This window comes from Ambystoma mexicanum, chromosome 12 (assembly GCF_040938575.1).
Source record: "Ambystoma mexicanum isolate Mex_15411 chromosome 12, UKY_AmexF1_1, whole genome shotgun sequence".
Taxonomy (NCBI): Eukaryota; Metazoa; Chordata; class Amphibia; order Caudata; family Ambystomatidae; genus Ambystoma; species Ambystoma mexicanum.
The window spans coordinates 670806900-670830886 of record NC_090936.1 but is presented as its reverse complement, the minus strand read 5'-3'; the positions used below and the strand labels follow the sequence as shown (position 1 = coordinate 670830886).

The 23987-nt window shown below is 43.8% G+C and overlaps 1 protein-coding gene across 1 annotated transcript in view; it reads left to right on the top strand.

Moving 5' to 3' along the window:
• The window catches only part of LRRK2 (leucine rich repeat kinase 2), a 2398611-nt gene that overhangs the window by 1680965 nt on the left and 693659 nt on the right, over window positions 1–23987 (top strand). Inside the window, exon 41 of the mRNA XM_069629211.1 lies at window positions 6425–6585. Coding sequence (XP_069485312.1) covers window positions 6425–6585 — 161 coding nt within the window. The remainder of the gene's footprint in view (window positions 1–6424; window positions 6586–23987) is intronic.

The following is a 23987-nucleotide window of genomic DNA, read 5'->3' as shown; positions in this document are numbered from 1 at the left end:
ACCGGTGCATGTTTCTCATGCTGACAAGCCTCTGCATACAAGCCAACATCTTCTCCTGCACTGGAGCCTTCAGTAGTTCGGTTACCATCTTTAAATGTCCTGCGCACAGGTAATTTGGAAAAACTAGACTGCATGTTGAGCTTGAAGCTCTTGATACGCTGTATAAACTCCTTTATCCTCCTCGTCTGAGTACTTGGGTGATTCTGGGAGTTGGACTGCACAGGTGTCATTGGACACACGGTGTTTAAACAGTTCTTCTTAATGATTTTACGTCCTATTTCGGGCACCTTCTTCTTCAGATTTATGCCACGATTTCTACTGAAAGAGTGTGGCAGCTTATTATGAACTCTCATGGACGCAATGACTGGATGGTTGCTGCAATTCATTTCTTAAGAGTTTTTAGAATCACACAAAATAACATGATTGATTCATTTTTGTATTTGTGTGCTGCTTTTATGCTTTTGTTTAAATATTTTCTTAATCTGTATCTGTTTATACTGTATATGTTTTCATGGAAAAAGCGTTGGTTATTAGAGGCCCTTCCTCAGGCTAAAGGGGGGGGGAGTGACCGTGTCTTGGCCAATGAAGCTATAACGTACCCCCGGTAGTTGTTTGATCCCAGCTGATTCTTTAAATCAGCTATCTTCACATTGCTTCACAAGAATTGCACTTTTCTGCAAAGCACAGTGTGATGAATCCAGTGATTTAAAAGCACACTCTCTATAGAAAGTGAGCAATGACTCCAAATTGAAAGGGGACGTTGTCAATGTATAGTGACAAAAGAGGGGTTTTCCTTATATATTTCATTCAATGTTTGTCGTGTTAGAATATAGACTAGAAATAAAAACTGTTTATGTTGTGTTTTAGATGTCCTGTTATCTTTTGTTACAAAAGCAAACTGTGTTTTCAACTTGTTGGTAGTGAGAAGTCTTATCTAGGAAGGGAGAACCTTCGTGCCATGAAGTGAAGTGGCACGCATATTGATAACTATAGTGTGATAAGTATTTTGTCTATTAATTAAAGAAACATAAACATTTATTCTTTATGGTTAATGGTTCTTGGCTTAGATATTGCAGAAGGGGTTAGGGATTACAGAGTTAGTCAAGAATCTGGTTCAATTACCAATTGGAGTGGTGCTTTTAATGGGAAGGGGGTGAAACTTCCTGAATTAATGCTTGCCCCATAAATATATTCTACATAGGGGTGATTGTGAGAGTACATATTCACTTGCAACCATTATAACTAAACTTGTAAATTATGCCATCTGGTCCAGATACATGCATGATATTTTACTTTTATGGCAAGGTGACACAAAGTTTGAATGAATATGCACAATGACTTAATGAGTGACTTTAAAAAGGAATTAGCATCAAATGTTTAGTATAACCAAAACACGTTTATAGACTGGATTCATACTAAGCACCCTTGGTAAGTTAATAGCTTGTGTTGCTTTAGGGATATGTAAGGGAGGCATGGTATCACAAACATGCCACTGACAGAAATGTTAAGAGTTTCAAAACATTTATTAGATTTTTGGGGTTTGGAAAAACTCCTATGTTGCCTATAGCTATGATGAGAGTAGTCTCTACCATCAAATAATAAAGAAAACACTAACGCAATCAAATGCCTGCCCTATCTTGTATACAAAAAGTGTGTAAAGGGGAATGAGTATGCAAAGAAAAGTCAATGTTATAACATAAAGGATCAATGTGGCTGAGTCAGCTTTCCTCCCCAGGCTGGGCAGCACGGAGTAAGGCAGCCCCCGTAAACCGGCTCAGGTTATCAAAACAAGGCTGTTCAAAACCTGCTCCGATGCCCACTTGGCCTTTCACGTTAAAGTCACTTATTCCAGCTTTCCAAAAGTTCTTTCACAGTTCGGCAAAGGTTCACGTATGTCTCTATCTGTCTGGCTTGGATCTCTGAAGGCATCAATAGTTCACATAGGCCTCACTCAGTCAGGCTTGGACCTTTCAATCAAAAGGTACCTGATTCAATTTAGATCTCCCTCAGCAGGTCTTGGACCTCGCAATCACAGCACTTGCAGGGGTTCCCTTCCCCAATCTTCATTCACATTCTTTTAGGGGTTACCTCCCCCTAACTTATTTCATGTTTCCGGTCTTCCTCAGTCAGGCTCAGACCTTTCACTGATGTCGAAACTTTCGAATGTGCAAGGCTTTTACCCTAGACCTCTGCAGGACCACTTCGACTTTCACTTTAGCTTTCCCTTAGTTATTTGTCCCTTGGTATTGATCGTTCTATACCTCAATCAGAAAAGTTCAAAGAAATCTTCCTCTTCAAGCAATCACCTTTTAACTTCCCTTTTCGTCAGGATTAATCTTGACCATTGTGCATTTCAGAGTTTGTTCACTTTGCCGCTTTAGAACAAGACATTTCGCAGAGACTTTCAAGTGGGCTATTTCCTGTCGCCGGACTATTTCGATACTCGTTAACACTGGCTTCACATTTATCTGTAAATTACAAGTTCATTACTTGTTTAATTTCTTTCGTGTCTCATCAGCACGTCCACAACCTTCAATTGTGCGATACTCTTTTGCGGCTGAAATCTTTTCTTGACACAAACTGACCTTTAATTTCTTTCGCTGACTCACTGGTTGTGTTCATTCCTTTCTTGTCTTTGCAGCTTTGATTCACGAGTCCAGGTTGATACCACAGGCTTGGCCTCGCCTCCCCAGCTCTGTCATTCACCCGGCAGAGTCGCTGGCGTCCTTGAAACACAATGTAGGATTCTTCCTCGTCTGAGAGTCAGCTTTCTCTGTGTCTCCTTCACGGTTTCCCAGACGCAACAACCTCCTGCACGGAACTTCAGGGTTTTCCTACCCTTCGCTCTGGTCCATCGATCTGTCGTCCTGCTCCAGTGGGTTCGCCTTTGCCCTGGAAGATCTGCTCCTTCTCGTGTCTCACCTTGCTCAGAGTGTGTCTTTATGTTCGGCCTTATAGCTTTGTGGCAGATGTATGTGATTAAAGTCAAGTGCCTGACTTTGCCTGACCTGATTAATGGGACATGTCCAATGAGATATGTAAGGGTTAGCCTTTTTACTCTGTCGCCCTCTTCCTGGGCACAGTGTTTATGTAGAAAGGGGAAGGGGAGTTGGGATGTTGGAAAATCCCAAAAAATAGGATGGGGTTTGGGCACAGGAAAGGGGGTGATACAGCATCTCACCATCGGTTGCCTCAACCCCACTCCCTGAAGATCCTCCACCCAAGTGATCCTCCCGTACTGGTCCACTCCCACGGTCTGGATCCAAAGGCGATGGCTGTGCCCCGGCCACCTGAGAGAGAGATCCCAGAGGACTAGCAAGTGAGACACCTTTTGGTTTCACACTTAAATCCGTAATAAATCTTGATTAATATAAATACATGTTTAATTTCAAATATATGTTTAAATAATTCATTTGATAATAAATTGTATGTGATAAAATGCATACGAAGCTCCATACAGCGATCTACACAATTAACTTGCATGTCTGCGATGCATCTACTCATAGGCAGCAGCTCATCAGCAATACATGTACATTTCGTAATAGAGATGTACATTACATTGTCCAATCATATATATTTAAATGCCTGATAAGAGTACACATTAGATTGTCTTACCATAGAAGTGTACATTTGAGTGTCCACTTAAATGTATTTCTGTACTGCATTAACTTAACTCATCAGCAGCAAATACACATTTTATAATAAAGATTTATGTTTAGATGTATCATTTTAAAAGTATACATTAAGTAATGATATAACTTAATTTGGATTGCATTGCAGTTACTACTCTTTGAGTTGGAATCTGGAATAAACTGTTCAACCCACGTTTTATGTTTGGTGTAACTATATTATTTTCTTGGCTTTAGAACCGTACTTCAATAATGACAAAATGGAGAATAAAATGCATTTTATACCAACCTAAGATAATTTCCTATTACATGTTAATTGTTCTCACAAGAGAAGTGTAATTAAACATATTCAAACAGAGGATTGTATATGGGCTAAACATAATTGCCATGAACTAGATAGATATCAAAAAAAGGTTTGTCAATAGGTAAAATATTTTTTTTTATATTATATGGTGCTACCCATATCAAAGAAGCTATGGTTAAGAGCAGTACACAGCCACATACATATATTGTAACTCCAGAGGAAAAACATCTTGGTATTATTAAGAACCAATTGCATGTATTTCCCAATTCTCATCACTTCACTAAGATTTTAGATAAACACTTTCAGTACTGAGATTAGATTCTGCTATCAGTAATTATATTGCTAAAACTGAGACCATGGTCTATAGATAAGCACACCCAATACAAAATCATATTAGCCCTAGTTGTATGCAATACAAGGAAATGAACGTACAAGCTTTTCTTGGACCGGCAGACCATCTTTTGGACAGAGCCCATCATTCTCCAACCAATATGGAACCTACTATCCCAGCAGCATGGGAAGATTCTGCATCAGTCTTCTCTCTTTACCTCACTGCAGAGCATGATTCTTTGGTTCTGAGAATTTGGGGATGTAGTTATTCCTCAAAAGTGCATGGATATCCTTGCAGTGTCAAAAGCTCTGGTTTCCAATAATTGCTATAACAAAAAGTGGAAATGATTCTGCATATGGTGCTCAATGCAAAACATCGGGCCTCATTACAAGCCTGACGGTCTGGAAATAAGTGTGCTGGTATCAACGTACCGGCACCCTTTCCGGACAGCCAGATTACGAGAATACCTGAAGGGGCTGGTGCTCCTGCCAGGTCGGACCTGCCGGGAGCACAGTCCCCTGTAGGTATGGTTTTTACGGAAGCACCAACACAATTAGGATCGTTGTCGGTCCTCCGTGTGCCCATTCCCTATCGGACTCCGCGGGAATGGAGACTTAACACTTTGCGCTGCCCACATCCCAGGCCGCTGGGGACTTGTTACGAGGGCCATCATCTATTTGACTGTGAAATGCACCAAATCCTTATTAACTGCAGCTGACTAAATAAGTCTTGGACTTTGCGTCCGTTAAAGTTCAATTGGCTGCCATTCCCTGCTATATTAGTCAGTCCTGTGCTTCTTATCTGTGGCCTCAAAGAAACATGGAAAAATGCATGAAAGGTTTACTTGGGACCTCTCCTTACATTAAAAAAATCCCACTTTTGTGGGAGTTGAATAAGGTTCTCTCCAAGTTGATGGGCAGGCCGTTGAAGCCCATGCATACATCAGGCATTGTTTGTTTCTTTTAAAACAGCTTACTGGTGACAATAACATCAGGCAGGAGAATTGGAGAGCTTAAAGCCCTTAATGTCCATGGGCTATATCTTAAGTTCCACAGGGGCCAAATTTTTCTTCAGACAAACCTGAGGTTTATGTCTAAGGTTCTTTCCTCATTCCATTTGAATCAGCCACTGGTATTACTAACCATCTTCAACACCAGCAGAAAGATCACTTAGATGTAAAAAGGGCAATGATACTATGTGGACCACAGCAAGTAAATTTGCCAAACTACTCTTCTGTTTCTTCCTTCAGACACATTGGCACATGCAGTGAGATACCAAAGTCTGGCATTGCCAGGTGCCTATCGCCCTGGTTCATATTTCCCCACAGGAAAGCTGACTGGCCACTTCCAGGGAAGTTGAGTGATCACTCTGAGGGCCATGTAATCTACTATTGCTCTGCTGGGGGTGGGAGGTACCTCTTGAAGACCTCCTATTGGACTGCAACATGGAAGCAGACCCACACCTTCGCAAAGTGTTACTGTATTGACAAGGAGGAGGAATAATCCAGGTTCTGGCAGGCATTCTTACGCAACCTCTTTATTTCAGTTGTACCTATCTCCCCTTTCTCCCTGCCTTGGGAACACTGTTTTCTAATCGAATCAACAGCATCTGAATCCATGAAATCACCAGTGCTGGAGAGGAATTGTACTTACTGGTAACTACAGTTCTCAAGCATTTGTGTCTTTTATAGATTCATATGCTACCCACTCTCCAACCCTGTATGAGGCTCATATTGCATGCCTACCATGCATTATCTGAATATGAAGATGGTCTCCGGGAATCGAGCTCGGACAATGGCCGCCCTGTGGCTAAAGGGCAATGGTCCAAAGAGGAGTGCAGTTTTCTTGTTTATGTACATTTAGACTGCTTTGTTGGTGTACCAAAGATTCCCAGCCTGACTAGGAGGAATATTCAACAGCATATGAACCTATGAAAGATAACAATGCAGGAGAAATGTAGTTGCAGGTAAGTAAAATGTGTCTTATTTACATGCTTGTGTGATAGATACAAGTGTCTCAATGTACAGGATCCTTTTCAAGGAGTGAAATATTCAAATGTTATTATCCTTTGCAGAGATAGCAAAGCAAGAGGAGGCAGCGTTTAAAGGAGTTTCCTTCTTCATGCTTTGGCATTTATTTGTACCTTTTTTCCTCAAAACAGATATCTTCACTCTGCAATGATTATATACCGAGATTTGAAGCCACACAATGTGCTACTCTTTACGTTATATCCCAATGCAGCAGTTATTGCAAAAATTGCGGATTATGGCATTGCTCAATATTGTTGTAGAATGGGAATAAAATCGTCTGAAGGCACACCAGGTGAGAAGATCGAACACATTTGCATCCACATTAATAAGACAAACCTGTTGAATATGGGAGTAGAAACTGTAAATGTAATTTCTGTATGTGAAAATGTTTCTTATTGCTATTGGACACCTTTGTGTTATATATTATCATAAGAAGCATTTGAAATCATATGTTGGAAAAGCTGTGAAACTAGAAAATAGTTGTATGTGTTTTGTAATAGTAGTTCATTCCATTATTGGTGGCTAATTTTAAAGGGTATGGTGTTTTCTGTGTGCTGTTAGGTGATCTGTCATCGTCTGGGCATCATTCTGATGCTTTCTTCCTGATGACACCTTAGAGCCTCTGTCTTGCTGCTCTGTTTCACTCTTCCCTACCGTTTTCCACCCCATTTGCCTCCCATTCAATTCTTTATTCTGCCCAGCTCTCACCCACCCACCTGTCCTCCTCACCCTTTAGTTCCTGTTGCCATATTAAAGCTGCCTAATGCCAACCTGGCGGGCAAGATATTGTTCAGAGTCTGACTCGCCTCAATAGAGGGCCATGGGGAAAGGAACAGACCTCTCAACCTCACCCTTGGGTGGGTGAATAGAACCAACACTATAATGAGGGAGGAACAAAGGTAAGGAGGAAACAAGACTGGCCTCCTGCCACCAAACTCTGTAGAAGAGTTGGATGAACTGTGAGGTTCCTGGTATCAACAGTTTGTGAAAGGACAATGTGAAGACTGAACAGTCTTGTACTTAAGATTCTCTTGTGGGATGCAGAGGATCTAGGTAATCCACAGGCCAACATCTTGTTAGTTTCTGGTGAGAAGTGGATTTCTGGGCAGGAAAATGTGGGTGTTGTAAATTGGTGGAGAGTCCTCACTGCACCTGAATATCCTGAAATGGAGCAGTTGGAGGTGCAGTTGTACATGACCAAATTACCTGTACAAACAATGATGTACCAAGTCCCAATACCTGCTTGAACAAGGACGGAAAAAGTTTCAAGTCACTGCCAGAATGTGGACGGAACAAGTTATGTATCCATGGGAGGAAGCCAGCACAATAAATCCAAACCCTTGGGAATGAGGATCATTTAAAGGGGGCTCTATTGAGCTTCGTTGGTACTGGAAGAAACCGACCATTTTTTTAAACATTTATTTTATTTATATGAAGAACAGGGATGTCAATTTCGATCAGAAATGAGTGACCTTAACATGTAAACAGATGGCTGAAGCATTACCACGGAGGGTGCCCATACAATCGCATAAAGATGAGAACAAGTACTGAGCCAGGTTGAGGGTGCAAACAAATTAGGAAATCTACCAGCACCAAAACAAACACACACAATTTATAGAAGAAAACATGTGATTTACAAAACTAACATTAACCTAAGGGGCAAGTACTTCAAACTAATGAGGAGTACTGATTAAATATACAAAATTCCATTATTTAGCTTCGCTGAAGGCAGTGATGTGAGCATGTAGAGAGGTTGTGGAAGAGGGCAGATGGTGCATGTTCTCTAAGTGAAGTTTCACTTGAACATTAAAGAGAGGCAGAGGTAGGCTGGCTTTGATTATGACCAACGGTTCCAGCAGGGATGCCATTTCACCAAAATGCCAGTGGGAGCGGAAGTGACATCCACAACCCTTGACCTCTAAGGACATCACAGGAAGAGATGTCATTCGAGCCCGCCCCCAAGTGACATCACAGGAAGTGATGGCACACGACCTATCACTCCTTGACAATAAAGGAAGTGGTATCACATATCATTGTTGCTCAGTACAATAAGAAATATGGTTACGATATCACTGAAATATGATCTAAATTTCATACAAGAATGGATCACCATATGAAGCTTTAAGATCAGTGTGTATAGACCCATTTTACCAAAATGTAAGCAGACATGCAAGGCCAAATGCTGCCATGCAATGGAAAGAAAATACACATTCCTCACTTGCAGTTGGGTGTGGCTCATTGTGGCGGGACAAATATGTGCTGTGTTCCTATACAAGAACATATTCATGCTGGCTTTAATGCTAATAATGATACTATAAGGACACATGTCCAAGCTGGCTCTGCCCGTAGCCCTACATTGTATACTCCTGTTGGCTTTGCCATTAAAAATGCAATGCCATTGTCACGACCACTATTAGAGGTCACAAGCTGTGCCACAAGCAGGCTCCCACCAGAACCCTAAGGGCCTTAAAACTTCTGCGAAAAGGCTCTTGGAGCCAGTCCTGGCGCCTTTGGCACCAGGCTCATATGCGGTATGGAGAGACTTGTCAGGCTTGCTTTCATTTATGTACATGGGTCTTTAAATCCAACATGGAAGCAACCGCATAGCTCAGTTCTTACGAACCAAGCCATGCGGTCTAGTGTTTTGGGTGTGGCTGGGCCTGGAACTACTTTGCTTGATACTACTTTACATGGGCTATATAAACCACACCCAGGCTGCAGAACACGCTTCGTGTTATTCTGTAACTAGCAGCGTGACGCTCATCGTGTCCAGCTCCTGGTCTTCAGCATCTTCCTGTAATCCTGCAAGAACAAGAGCAAGATTACTTGTTTTACCTGAGAATACACCATCCTATGCTCAGCATTTCAACCGGGCCGCATCTTGTGGAAACCGAGAGAAGAAGAAACATCACCTGTGAATACTAGCTTGAGGAATTCCAGTATCCTGCAGCCACAGCTCTTTTACGAACATCGCGACCTGCAAAGCAAGAGAGGGAAAAACAATATTAGAACGCGTGTGCTTCCAAAACACCGAATTCCATCATTCTTACCTGTATTCCATCGCGCTACGCAGCACTTCCATCCGGAACTCCACGGCAACACCCTGCAAGAGAAAAGGAGAAATATTCAGGTTTGCTTTTAATATTTAATGCCCGCATAGCGTTTAATTTACCTTAACGGATCCCTGGGGTCAGTTTTCATCATGCTCTCGTCCACTCATAGCACCGCAGCAGCCTGTGAGGAGAAGAAGAGAACACAGCCAATAAAGAACACTGCGCTTTCCCTTACCTTAGAACGTGCCTCTTCATCCAGCATGACAGCATCAAACCTTTGCACCTGAAAAGAAGACGATAAAGACATTAAGGGGATTTCCACCATAAAACAGAACTAAGACTTAAAATTTACAAACCTACCTGCCTACCATCAGAGTCAGGGTCACAGCAGGGCTGGACCCGAAGAAAGGCGTACTGCACCAGTGAAGCAACTCGGGCAGATTGACAACAAACGCCAAGCGCCCCTGCACCAGACGCAGGACGGATAGCTCAACCTACAAACAATTAAGGTGAGAAAGGCTCAGTGTGAGAGTGATCGGTCAGAGGGAGGTGGGAGATTCACCTATTAGAGACAGTTATCACAAATCTTCCCTTCTGTGATTGCAGATTTGTTATTCTGCGCTGGGGAACTACGTATCCAGGGTTCCAGATCGCAGAGCCTTCCAGACGCCGCCGGGGATATCAGATGAGCATTACAGCCATAAGGAAGAAGGCACTTCAATCACAGAGGAGAATGGGAACCACAACCTGGAGATAAGCACTCCAAGCTTGGGGAGGACCACAGGCATCAACCCACACAAGAAACACAGCCTGGAGAGTGGCACTTCAAGACACAGTAAAACCACAGCATGTAGACGAACACTTCCAGAATAGGGGGCCATCCACAGCCTGGCACAGGCACTTTAGGTCGCACGAGAAGCAAATTTGTTAGGATGACACTTCAAACACACGACAGGCGAATTTCTGGTTAGACTGCTGCATCTTAGGCCTTTTTATGAATTGCAGGACCGAGGGGACAAGTCTGATGTCAGTTGAGATGTTTTGCCATATACTCAGCGCACAGTTTTGGAAGTCTTGCACACTGGCGTTCCCTTTTTTGATATTTCAAGATACAAAAATACAAGGAAATTAGCATTGGGCGAACCATGGTGTGGGGTAGAATCTTAGCACCACATCCAGTGTGCTCACTGGTATGCAAGTATGGCATGATTTTTGTTTATCAACCTTATCCTGATTCACCATACAACCACTCGTTTTATATCATGTGGATGACCGCCCTGGGCAGCTACCAGCTGTCCCCTCTTGATCGCCCCACACCTTCATACAAACTCGGAAATAGAAATAACTATGTAGGCCCACAACAGCACCTAAAGATAGTTCTTAATGCACCTGCTACAAAAAGCATTTGCAAAATATATCAAATAAAGGGAGAGATTTTTTGCTGTAGCCCTTTAACAATCAATTGAAACGGTATGACTGAGAAACCCGTCTTTATAAACCAAACCTTGTTGCGTTGTACCCAAGCCTTGATGTGTAAAACATCTCCAAAAAACAACAAAAAACAACAACTTGTCATTTTACCTTAATAATATGAAGTGACCAACCCCCAAGCACAAATTTAACAAAATTCACTTGCTCCACTGGACCACTGCCAAAAATATCACACGCCCCTTCTACTCCTGTCTGGGCCTATTGGAAACCCATTCTCGCCTAGGACCCTATGTGCATAAAGGATTAGTCGTGCTTGACGCCACACAAACTGTACCCATGCAATGACATGTTGGCTTGTGAACCATGAAGGGGCGGAAGCTTTGCTTGCCAGGGCATAGAGCTTCCAGTGAAAAAGGGCCTGTGCTTTCGCAGGTAGAGTGGGAGCCAGCAGCTTCTCAATTTGGGCTATTTCTTTCCTCCACGGAGAACAAGATGTCGCACTCGTTGAGTACGCACCCCGAAGCTCATATTCTGCTGTGGGCCAAAGTCGTTGCCATGCTAGCCCCGGGAGGTGATCCAACAAAGAGAACCCCTGGGCATGCATGTTCCAAATTGCTTATGTTCCGGCGTGCTCGCTTTTTATGGTGAAACGTGCACTAGCTAAGGAAGGCATTTATAATGCAACTAGATCCTTTCACGGTTAAGTCATTTTCTTATCCTGGTAGCTGATATAAATTTGCACGGATTGACGGATTCCCTGCCCCTCTTGCTGCTGAAAGTGGAATGTTTTGCAAGGTCGTTTGGAGGTCATCGTGTGCAAACACTGCTTTATTCTACACCGTGTTATATGAGCCTGCAGAGAGTCGGCCGTCTTACAGCCCTGCTGAATGAGTGCCACTGCTTTCAGGCAGCTAAAGTATCTCCCACACAGAACTCGGATTCCTTTACCCAAGTTTCATGCATTCACACTATCATTCTCACCATTGTTAATGTGCATTCTGTTTTGCTGTAAAATTAAACTGAACGTGCAAAGCAGCGATTTCCACATTGGCCCTCCATTAAAACTCAGCTTAAGGGGCAGAGGCATGGGACCCTTGCTCACTCCTCTCATTGGGGCAGCCCTCCCGAGCTCACAGGAGCACCACAGGCAAAGAGGATGGATCCATATCAAAACCTACTTACCCAATGAGAGGATTTCAGGGGCAGCAGACCGCTTTCCACCACCTCATGAGAACGTTCCTCCTAATTAGAGAGGAATGGCGGGCTGCGGGAGAGAAACCTTGCCGACATGTTTCCCAGGGACTACTTCTGTGAGGTGACACGGCAGACATGCCCTCCTTCTCTGAAAGTTTTGGGAGGCCATTACACCAAACCCTACAGATAAGGAGGGTAACGGCCACTTTTACTCCTTAAGAATTGGCATATACTCCCCAAAAATAAAAATAGAAAAAAGTAATGTACAATCTTGTGCCCCTGCGTTCACCCTCACAGCTCCATGGGTATGTTTGCACCAGTAGTACCACAGGAACAAACTTAACTGCCTCATTAGAAGAAGTAAACATGCACCTTTTAACGTGCATGAATAACTGTAAAGAAATAAATATTAGGAAAACATTTGTTTTTCATTTAAAACCTATTTGTACTCACTTATAAAATACTCTCATTGGGAATTGCACACATTTTTACTCCCTAAAAAATAATTTTACTCCCAACTTTAAAAACTAGGGAGTAACTTACTCCCACTTCTCAATCTTATCTGGAGCACCGATTACAGCCCTCCCCTTTGCTCCTACGCTCCACGGACATTGGTCAGATGAGCTTTTAGTTGCTAGGCAACCAAAGAACCCAGCCTGAGACACTGTTGCTGTGATGGAGCAGAGTTTTAAAAAACATTTTTTTGTTGGTTTCAAAGTTGAAAACAACAAACTATTAAAAAAAGAAATTACAAGCTCCATCTGGGGTCACAAAGACCATGCCAAGAGTAGCAAGGGTGATGCTAGGGGTTGCTCTTGTGACCCCCAGCGATCTCCAAATGATGTCCCTGGGTTCCAGTGCAGCGGGGCAAGTGGAAGCAGCAGGAGGCACCGAGAGGGCATGGGATGTTGAGTTGAGTGCAGAAGAGGTTAGGAGGGAACGAGATGGACAATTCGACAGGTACTGAGTAGAAATACTATTGATAGTTTTGTAGACTAAGAGAAGGAAATTGAAAAGTAAGCAGTATTGCATGGAGAACCAACTAGCGATGGTGGAGGATCTACGTAGGTTGTACAGTATGTTTGTGTGTCCAAGTTGAGGACTTTGTCTAGAGGGAGTAAGGAGGTGAGAGGAAGGCTATAGGGCAAGGCACATTTTCCAAATGTTCAAGAGGTTATTTTGAGTAGTAGAGGCATTGGTAGTGAGGAATTGTTGTAGGTTGCTATCAAAGATTGCAAGCCTTTGCCGAGGGAGTATGGAGGTCAGGCAGGAAGGAGATAGGGAGAGGGTAGGGTTTGATAGGGATGGCAGTGGAAGCTGGGAGAAAGAGGACTTTCATTTTTGAAGAGTTCAGCAATAGACAACGGGTACCCATCCAGTGTTGAATTGCAGTGACCTGTTTGAGATGGCTGGGGTGAAATAGGGAAAGGTGAAAAATATTTGAGATTCATAAGCAAAAAGGTGATTGTGAAAGCCAAAGGATGATATAAGTCTTCCTAGGACAGCGGTATAATAGAGGTTGAAGTGCAGAAGTCGAAGAACTGATCCTTGTGGGGTGCTGGTGGGAGGACCCTACAGGGAGAGTAATGGGCTCAGAGGTTTGCGAGTTCCAAGATATTTGAAAGGATTTACCCTTTAGGTCAGAGGTGGTCTAGGCAAGAGCAGATTTGGGAAATCTAAGGACCTGAAGAGTGAGGACAAAAAAGAGAGGAGTGGTCGACTGTCAAAAGCACCGGAAAGGTCCAAATAGGAGGAGTATAGCAGAGAGTTTGCAGTGGTGAGCATAAGAGAGAAATTTAGTGAGATGCACGAGTACAGTCTTGGTGGATTGTTTACTACGGAAGCCAAATTGAAGTGAATCTGCAAGGCCATTATATTCAAGATTTGCTTGGACGTTTGTCTAAGCAGAGGGTTTCTTCAATAAGGATAAGGCAGTTGCAGATTTGAAAGAGGAGGGGAAGAGAGACAGAGAGAGGAAGTGTTTAAAGGGTTCATAGTACTAAGGTTAAGTGATTGAGACTATGTTGTTGACTTTTTGGGGATCAAATGAGTCGGTTGACACTACTAAGGTTGAGGGCTAATTCAATAGGAAATATATGGGAGAAGAATTTCAGTGTAGAAGATGTATTGGGGAAAGGTATCGAACAGGAGGAGGGTTGGGGACGGAGAGAGAGGAGAGTTGTAAGAGTGTCAAGAATGTTAGAGGAAAAGTAGTGAGCAAAATCATAAGCAAAAAGGGAGGAGGCGATGGATATTGGCTTGGGAGGTGTGAGCAAAGATTGCAGGGTGATGAAAGTCTGTGAGGGTGATTGTGCATGGAGGAGATTAGGTTTGTGAAATAGGAAGATTTGCCAGAGTCCAGTGCAAAGGTTAAGGGAGCAAGGGAACCTTAGTAGGCTAGGAGTCGGGAAGCCGTCTGTAATTTGCGCCCGCATCATAGCTCATGGCACATGTTTGTTTTGAGGGTCTGAATTTCAAAGGTGATCCAGTGCCGAGGACAGGGACGGGAAGGTGGGAATTTGCAAGCAGGATTGTGTTGGTCTAATGGAATCATAAGTACCTAGTGAAAGTCTGAGAAAGCATGGTTAATGGAGGAGGCATGAATAATGGAAAGAGACAGGAGAGAGGTCCTCACATCATCAAGGTAAGTGGCAAGAGTCCTGCCTGAATTTCCTCTTAGATATTGAAGAGGGTGGAGATGAGAAGTAGAATGGGAAGGGACAGAGATGTTAAAGTGAACAATGGAATGTTTAAAGGGAGAGGGGGGGTCAGTGGAGAGGTCAGAGGAAAAGAGTGAATTAGAGAAAAAGACACGGTCAAGAGAATTCCCACCAGACCAGAGTGGGTAGGCTGGTCATGGTGGGAGAAGACAGAGTGGTACATAGGAGGGATTTAAATTCAAGGCTGGTGGCTGGGAAGGGTTTGGGAAGGTTAAAGTTCTCCAGCATGTCAAAGGGGATGTCGGCAGGAAGTGATTCAAGGAGAAGGGTCAGATCAGAGAAGGAGTTTAGAAAACCATGGGTTGATAGAGAGCCAAAACAGTGAGAGAAGCAAGAGATAGGAGTTGAATAGTGGCATATTCAAAAGAGGAAGAGTTGATTTCAGAGGGTGGTAGAGGGGAAGTGTTGAGGGCTTTGTTGATGAGCAACCCCACACCAGAGCCTTTCCCAGCAGGTCGAGAGTGGTAGAAGGAAGCAGAGTCAGTGTGGAGAGCTGCTAGTGTAGCATAGTCATTAGGGGAAATCCAGTTTTCTTTTCTAGCAAGAAGTGAAAGTTGAGGATGCTGGAAGTGGTCAGTGATGTAGGAAGACGTTTTGTAGAGGAATTGTGTATTCCAGAGGTCAGGTGAAAGAGTGACAGGAGGGTGGGGCAGAGGAGCAGGAGTTGTGCAGGAGGCAAGGGAGATAGATGGGGTTGGAGCTCCTGGGAGCATGGGGGCTTCTATTTGAGGGGTCGGAGTGCTGGGGAGAGGGAGGACGATGGGGAGGCTGGATAATGATTAATAAGTTAAACCAAGCTGAAGATGAATGCTATGAGAGAAAGGAATGGAAGGGAAGAGCGAGTAGAGAAGGAATTGAGCGAAACATATTTCACTTTAAGTTATTCCTTCATCCCACCACTGTTTTATTTAGATTTGTATCTTTTGTGTTGAATTCCTGTCCAATGGGCCACATCCACCCCTCTCCTGTTGCTATACAAATAAAGGTGTTGAAAGCTTTCTGTTGTGTGCATGCATAAGGAAACCACATAAGGCACAAAGGGCCTCATTACAACTCCGGCGGTAGCAGTGCCCTTAAGAAGCCGTGCACCCGCAAATGGGCAAGAACTGAGTCATGCCGAGCTTGGCGGACCCGGTAATTGCCCATTTGCGGGTGCCGGAATCAAGGGCCTCCCAATCCCCATTCGGCCCCATAGGGTTGAATGGGGATGGGGAGGTCGAATGCAACGGCACATAGAGTTGTGCCGGTGCATTAAACGTGCTCTGCTCACGGGTGCCGTTACCCCCGCCAGGACAAACCTGAAACGGCACCCGCGAGCAGAGCACGTAGTATGGCGGTCCGGGAACTATGGTACCGGCATGCTTACCGGTACCGTAGTTCCCAGACCGCCATGCTTGTAATGAGGCCCATACTATAATTACAAGACTGGAATTAAGAGGCTATTTTTTTCAGAATTCTACCAAGTCTGCCTGTGTCCTTAGAACTGAAGCCTATTGAGATGACTTCCCTGTTTTATTAAAGCAATAGAACCCGATGAGGGGGTGCATTACCGGCCGGTAATGTCCCTGAGTCGAGAGTTATAAGCCAGAGCGAAGCAAAGGCTTTAACATAGCCCTGTGGGCCTTATCCGACCAGTAATGGCCCCGACTCTGAGGGTTCTATTGCAATTAGTACCCCGGCACGTTGTACAGGGTTAACTAATTGTAATTCTTCGCGAGTTGAGAAACTTTGTTGAAGCCGTTTCTCAACTTGAGAAAAAAGGCAAATAAATGGCTGCCAGGGATTGGGGAAAATGGACTACACTTGGTCCCTGTTCCCCTTCCATGGTGGCCATTAAAAAGATAGGGAAAAAAGTTAACAAAATGGCCACCATGGAAAGGGAGAAGGGACTACAAGTGGACTACAAGTAGTCCCTTCTCTCTTTTCATGGCGACCTGCAGAAGAATGGAAAGGAACAATGCAGGACGCGAGCCATGACCTACAGGCGGTAAATCTTTGCCAGCTGGGTAACCAGATCGTTTGATACAATCTGATTCTCCCTCACCGGGCTACTAATAGAACAGTGGAATATTAACCATATATGGTTACCCCTGCCATGGTCCTTCTTATGCTTACGTCTAAGCCATTGAGAAGTATATTTAACTTGCCCACTTCATGTTTTTACATTCACTTTATTGCTTTACTCGGTGTCCCATCTATCTATGTACCCTTTTTGACTGTTCATACTTTGAGGTGTATTTTCAATGTTGGAACTAGTGCACTCTGCTGTATGGTCTTCAATATTCTTAAATTCACCTCTTTTCTCAGATTGTACTGATTGTGTCTGTGATTAATGGCGGTCCCATCTTTCCTCAATAGTTACACTGCCACATTCTTAAAAGACTGAAATTATGTTAAAAATCCAAAGTACACATTAATGAATTGTCTTTTTTTAAAAAAAAAGTTAAGTTAAAGATACTTAATGGAGAATCAAAGTCAAGTCAAAATATGTTTATTCCGATAAAATAAATCCACCAAACAAGCACAAAATACACACCTTAAAAATCAACAAATAATTATTAAACATTTTACAACTTTAAAATGCACTTACTTCATGAAATCAGATGTGTACAAAGATGAGCTAATATAATAAATTCATCTAAATCAATTGGTACAAAATGCATTTTGACCACAACTTTTCTCAAATACATAGATTTTTTGCAAACAGGTCAATTAAACCCAAGCCACATAAGGAGAATCGGCTGAAAGAAGAAAAAATAAGGCAAGGCGGCATTGTCTAAAGTTAAAATGCCTAAGCACAGGAAGAATAGTTACATTTCTGTTATACTTGTAAACTGGACAAGGCATCACTGGATGCACAAGGTCTTCTACAGCATCCCCACACAATGGACAGCTCGAGGTATCTGGGAAGCCCCTCCAGCTATATGTATCATTCCTTAACAGTAGATAATTGAATCTAGCTCTAGTGATCAGCCAATGATCATATTTCCTTTTTGCTCCATGTAAAATAAAGCTGCATAACATCTATCTGGCTATTGGCTGCGCAGCGGTTCGGTTTGCATTATCAAGCAATTCTTTCCACTCATGCCTCTCTTTGACTACAGGAACAAAGGAGTTCAAATAAAACGTTTTGTTGTGCAAAAGAAAATACCATAGGTGGAGGAAAAAGTGCAGGTGCATTCAGCTATAAAGAATATTTGCTTACGTCAGTCTTCGTTGACTAATAAAACCACCTTATGGGTTAAACCTTAATTAGCATTAGACCATAAATGCAACTAAGGAAAACTAGGGGCAACCTACATCAACATGTAAACAGTTGATGCGCAAAGTAAAAAAGAACTGGTGCCTAAATACAGATCTGGTGGACCCCCAAATTGCACTAAAAAAATAAGTACATTGCCCTTCCTCCCCATATCATACACATGCTTGGTTCCCACTGTGGGTTTCCCCCAACACAGACAGAATCTCACTTGGGCAATTCATAGACCACAGTACGCCCCAGAGCTTAGCCCTGTTTACTTTATCAAAAGCAGTAATCGGGTCAACTAATGCAAGATAGATAGCTTCAACCTTAAAAAAGATAGTGAGCCACAAGAACATACAAATACAGCGCCTGGTCAACAGTACCCACCCAGGTCTGAACCCTAACTGTATATCCAAAAGAAAGACTTTTCAGAGATCCAGGCTTCCAGACACCACACTAGAGAATCGTATTTACTTTCTAGGGTTCTATATTTAATCAGTCGTGCTTGTTTTTAGAACCAAAATATTTTTTGCCATCATGCCCCGAAATGCTGTTTTAAAAAAATGTGTTTAGGGTAATTATCTTTGACTCAAATAATACATTTAGTAATTTAATTGTTCAGGAGAAAGAAAATACGATTGCAAATAATACATGTAATGTGCGTGAATTTATTTAACAAGTGAAATCCTTCTATTTAAACTTTGGAAGTGAAACTTCGACAAATCACTTTGATTGGCTTTCTTCCTTTCTTGGAAAGGAACGATTAAATCAAAAGTTAATCAAATGAAGGGCTTTAGGCCAAACACACATCCTTTTGACCCTGTTATCCAGAACAGAAAAACAATACCTAGGCGATAGCTGAGAGCACAGGCTCGGACGAAGGAGTACGATAGACTACGAGGTAGAGGTAAGGAATATAAAGCAGTCCGATATATATTGGATTAAATCTTACTGTCATGTGCAGCTACAGATTGAGGGTGAGAGGATGTTGAATGAAGTGCTTGCTAAAAACACTCGCAATATCTGTGCTCTGATAAACGATCTGTCACGTACCCAAGGTACCATGCAAAATAACTCTGTATCGGAGGGAGCATGGGCACATTTAAAAAAAACTTGATCAGGTCTCAGAGAATAATATCTCTCTAGTGACACCAGATTGTGCTTGTGGTCTCTTAGCTCATGTATTGAAGATACTGTGTTGCTTAATAAGAATTCATCTAATTCCTGTGCTCCTGAGCTCAGTGGTCTCAGTAATTTCATTTAAAAATATGATGAAGCCTTAAAGGTTACCATCCTATTTCTCCTTTTCTCTTACATCATTGAGCCAAAATCCATTCCTCAGTCAAGGAAATTGCTGAATGTTGTTCCTATCTATAAGAAGGGAGACAGGACTGATTCTTCTAACTATTGTCCGATCTTCTTTCTTGATAGTGAAAGTAAGATATTTGCTTTTATTCTTTTAAAAGTGGTGAAAACTTGGGCTGTGACAACAGGGTGTCTGCAGAAGTATCAGATGGGTTTTAGGAAGGGAAATATCCACCACGTTGAATGGATTAATTTTAAGTTGCTTGCCGGAAGAAGCACAAGTGTTTAGACTCTGCACCAGTTTATGTGGCGGGAGTAGTCTTCTTGCAGGCATTAGATTCAGTAAATGGATCTTTACTGTGGGCTATGTTCAGAGATTGAAATTGCCTCATCCTTTACTGGCAGTGTTGATTAATCTACATGAAGGTAGCTCTTTGTCACACCCAAAGGGGTCTCCTCAACCCTTCCTTAACCACAGAAGCTAAAGGGAGTACGACCCTCCCTCCTTGGTTGTACACGGGGAACCCTGATGCTTAGTAAACAGGTCACCATGGGACAGCCAATGGGGGCAGAGGGTTAGGGTGAGGTTGTGGGTGGGGAAGGGGAGTTTAGGATCACTGGAAAGAGGGTTTGGAATGCATAAATGGATAGGTATGGGGGACATTGGGAAAAAGACCATTCAACCTACAAACAAATTCTTCACAGCCAAACGCACTCTTAATTGAGTCAAAGGTCTAATGCTCTCGCTGATTTCTGCCCTGCCAGCTATCGCCCCCTTCCTGGGAAAGCTAATTGAGAAGCTGGCTTTGTCTCACCTTAACTCTCACACTGAACTTGTTGGCAGCCTCCACAACCATCAATCTGGTTTCCGAGCAACCAGAGGCACGGAAACTGCTTTTCTGAACACCTATCAAGAACTGCTCGCATCGCTCGACTCCAACTCCCCAGCTGTCCTTATTCTTCTCGATCTTTCCTCTGCATTTGACACAGTTAACCACTCCATCCTCATACAAGGGCTCCACAATACACTTGGTATCACGGAACAGGCACTGGATTGGCTGTCCTCTTTCTTCACTAACCGCCCCTCCCAAGTCATCCTGGGTCCCGTCCCCTCTCCTACCTCTATCTCCACCTGTGCTGTCCCTCAGGGCTCCATACTCTCCCCCTGGCTTATTAACATCTACGTTGCTTTCCTTGCATGCCTCATCTCCCCTTTCTCCTCCAACTTCCAGTGTTAAGCAGATGACACACAACTTTTCTTCAAACTCCCTGCTTAACCCTCTTGCACCCTCCATCATCATGGGCTGCCTTTCTGCCATCCAGTCCTGGTGCACCTCCAACGATCTTTGCCTCAATGCCTGTAAAACTGAGAACCTTTGCATTGGGTCCCCTGCTCCCTCCATCTCCCTTACTCAAGCCCTTGTTCTCTCTAGACTTGACTAACTACTGTAACAGCCTCGTCCTGAACCTACCTTCCTTCCACTCTGCGACCCCTCCAGCTTATCCAGAATAGGGCACCGAGACGTATCCTTGTCCTCAAGCCCAGGGACCCTAACCTAATTTCTCCTGCACCAAAATGTCTTCAATGGCTCCCGGGTGCTGCACAGATTAAATTCAAATTCCTCTGCATCATCCGCAAGACTGTCTGGGCCCAGGGACCATGCCATCTTCAACTTTCTCCCTAAATAATCTCCCCCTAGACCACTTTGTTCCTCTGGCACCAACTCTGTGTGTGTAAAGCGTTTTGCTAAGCAGAGGGTGGGGGGGGATCGTTCACTTTCCTCTGCAGGCTCCCTCCTCTGGAATAGCCCCCCTCTGCCCCTGTGCCTCATCTTTTCCTCCTCCTTCCCTCCTCTGCTAATCTCACAGTTGCTAAATCGGTGTACTTGGCCCTTATGCATCATCAGGGCCTTGACCTCCCACACCTATTCCTCCCAGATCCTGTCTTTGCATAGCACTTTGCATCTGCATACCCTCCACTCTGGAGACTCGCACGTATACCTCCCTTGGCCCAGGCCTTTTAGCACTCAACTTTCTTGCACTTCATCCATGGTGCACCCCTGGTCTCGAACTACCCAGCACTTACCCCCTGTTCCCTCTTCCTTTTGTCACTGCACATTCTGAATTACTCACAAGGCATAGTGGGTTCATCCCCTCCTCCTCCCCCTCTGCTCTTAAATATTATATTGTGATGTCTAATGTATTTCCCTCTCTCCTTCTCCCCTGCCCTGTGGCGCTTTGAAACAGTATGTCCTTATTGTATAAGCGCCTAACAAGCAAACAATAAAATAAATAAAATAAAGATTCCTGCCATCTCCAAGGTACGCATTCCAGCTCCTATTGACCCAGGCTTTCTATTCACACTACAAATACCTTAAAACATGATCAGTAAGGCCTCTAAAGCTGGTTTGAACGTGGCTGCCTCCCTCTTCTTTCCAGAGAGGGAGTCCACAAAGTTGGATACGTTCAGACGCACAGCCTTTGTATCTACCGTCGGCTACTCATGCCAATAATACACATCACTCTTGATTTATGGGTCAACAACTTTTTATTAATTGATGTTATATTCAGGGTTATGGTTAAATAAATGCCTAAAACTGTCCGGATGGTTCGAAATAAATGGTTATTCTTTAATGCTCACATCGCTCCCCTTGTCATCAAACTTGATCTCTAAAGCCTTCTCTAAGTCTTAGCCCCTCCAGGGGTCCCCTAATCTGCAAAGAAATGTCAAAATGATGTGGCCAACAGAAAGGTATTAACCTTAGCTTTTAACCTCCTGGCCTCCCTGAGCTAAAACACAAACGTTCCAAGGATTTGCCATATCAACAGTACATAAACCTACACTTCCAAGTCCATACCCAATGTAATGCAAAACAAACAAATGTGTTACCCCAACCAGGACCTTGGAGATCAGAATTTCTGGCAGTCACTTGTTGGACCTTGTCTTCAGGATTCACTATGGGTCCTTCCTGGTTCTTCTGTCCTCTGTCTCCCCTTGTGTCAGGGTTCTTTCTGGCAATTTCATCGCTGCATGATTTACTCTAGGCCTCTCTCATAGGCCCGTGTACAGGAGTCTCAGTTGATTGCTCTCACAGGCCATTGGGAACAGGATTCACAGTTGGCCCCTCTCATGGTCCCTTGGGTCAAAGTAGGCCTCTATGCGTGGGTATTACTATTTGGAACAGGTCTCTTTCCTAGGCCTGGGATTCCAACATTCACAACCGACCCCAATCTCGGGCCTTGGGTTACAGAACTCGCATCTCCCCTGGTATCAGGGTTCCTTCTTCTTCTTTTGCCTCTGTATCAAGAGCACTTTGGTTAGATGATTTGCAGTTGGTCTCTCCATACGGTATTGGGCACTGGATTGACAGTAGTTCTCTTCCCCAGGCCTTAGGTTACAGGACAACATTCACTGAAGGACTCTCTCATAGGCGTTTGGTTACATGACTCACATTAGGCCCCCACCATCGCCCTCCACATTAAATTCAACTCCCGTCGGCGTGTGGATTTCAGCCATTGCCTTCCCCATCATTTCCCCCCTCCCTCTACCTGCCCCCTGAGCCCTGATTGGTGGAGCCGAGGGTCAGCTGACCCATGTGTCGGTGGGCCTCAGGGCAGCCTTGGCCGTGCTGCCGGCTATGCTCAGGCAAAGGCCCCCTTCCTTGGGCACTTTCCATTCCTATTTGCCTATTCGCCCTGCTGACCCAGCGCTGCAAGTTATTGCCCTCAGTCTGCAGCTACAATCCGGTAGGAAACTACGTCATCGCTGTACTGCTGAAGTTTTGGACATTGCTGTCATTTTAATACACCACACTGCATTTTGCTCCCACATGGATTTTTCTGTTTGGGTTTCGTTTTTGGACCACGCTGTTGCTTTGTTCCGCCACAATGCATTTTGTTCTCACAGCAAGATTGTGTGGGGTTAACATTATTTGAATCTCGCTGTTGCTTTATTCCACCACACTGCATTTTGCTGCCACAAGGATTTTGTGTTGGGTTTGCATTTCTGAATCTCACAATAGCCTTGATTGCACTCCATGGTAATTACATTTAGCTATCTCTCTCCTGGGGCACAGCCACCCACCCACCCACCCACATAGATCTGCAATAATCACCACATCCAATAAAATGCAGCTGTGTCCTATTAAATAATGTGGTCCAGCTGTGCACATAGTCTCCTTGACTCTCCTACTCTCCTGACAGTCTGTCACAGCACCCATCCTCTCATCTGATTTCCATGGGCGATCGGGGACCTACCCACTCCGTAGCTACCTTCCTGCTGGCTATAAATGCGCACACACATTTTAGAATCCTTCCACCACCTCTCACATTGTGGGCCACAGTCTTCCGAAGGGCATTCATCCCCACAGCGCTTCGAGGTCATACCGATGTCAGAAGGAGCTGTACACGTGCCATATAACATAACATTCATATCCAGTCTCTCTTCTAGGCCTGGTTCGTGAACCTCTTCTTCCCAGGGTTTGCTGGTCGAATGCATAGGGTTCGGCTCTCCACTCCTGGCTCCCCCCAGACCCACAAGGAGTTACAAGAGGCTACTATATCTTTTCAGAGTGTCTTCCCCTTCAAGGGCTTAGCAGATATCCATCTTTCTAGTTTTTCCTAGTCTTCCTTCAGGGAGCAGTCCTTGTATCAAGAGAGCATCAGCAGTCACATCTGCTACAGGTCGAAAACACAGAATGACGTTTCCTAGCCTCTTGTATACACTTGAGGCTCTGGTGCAATAGAC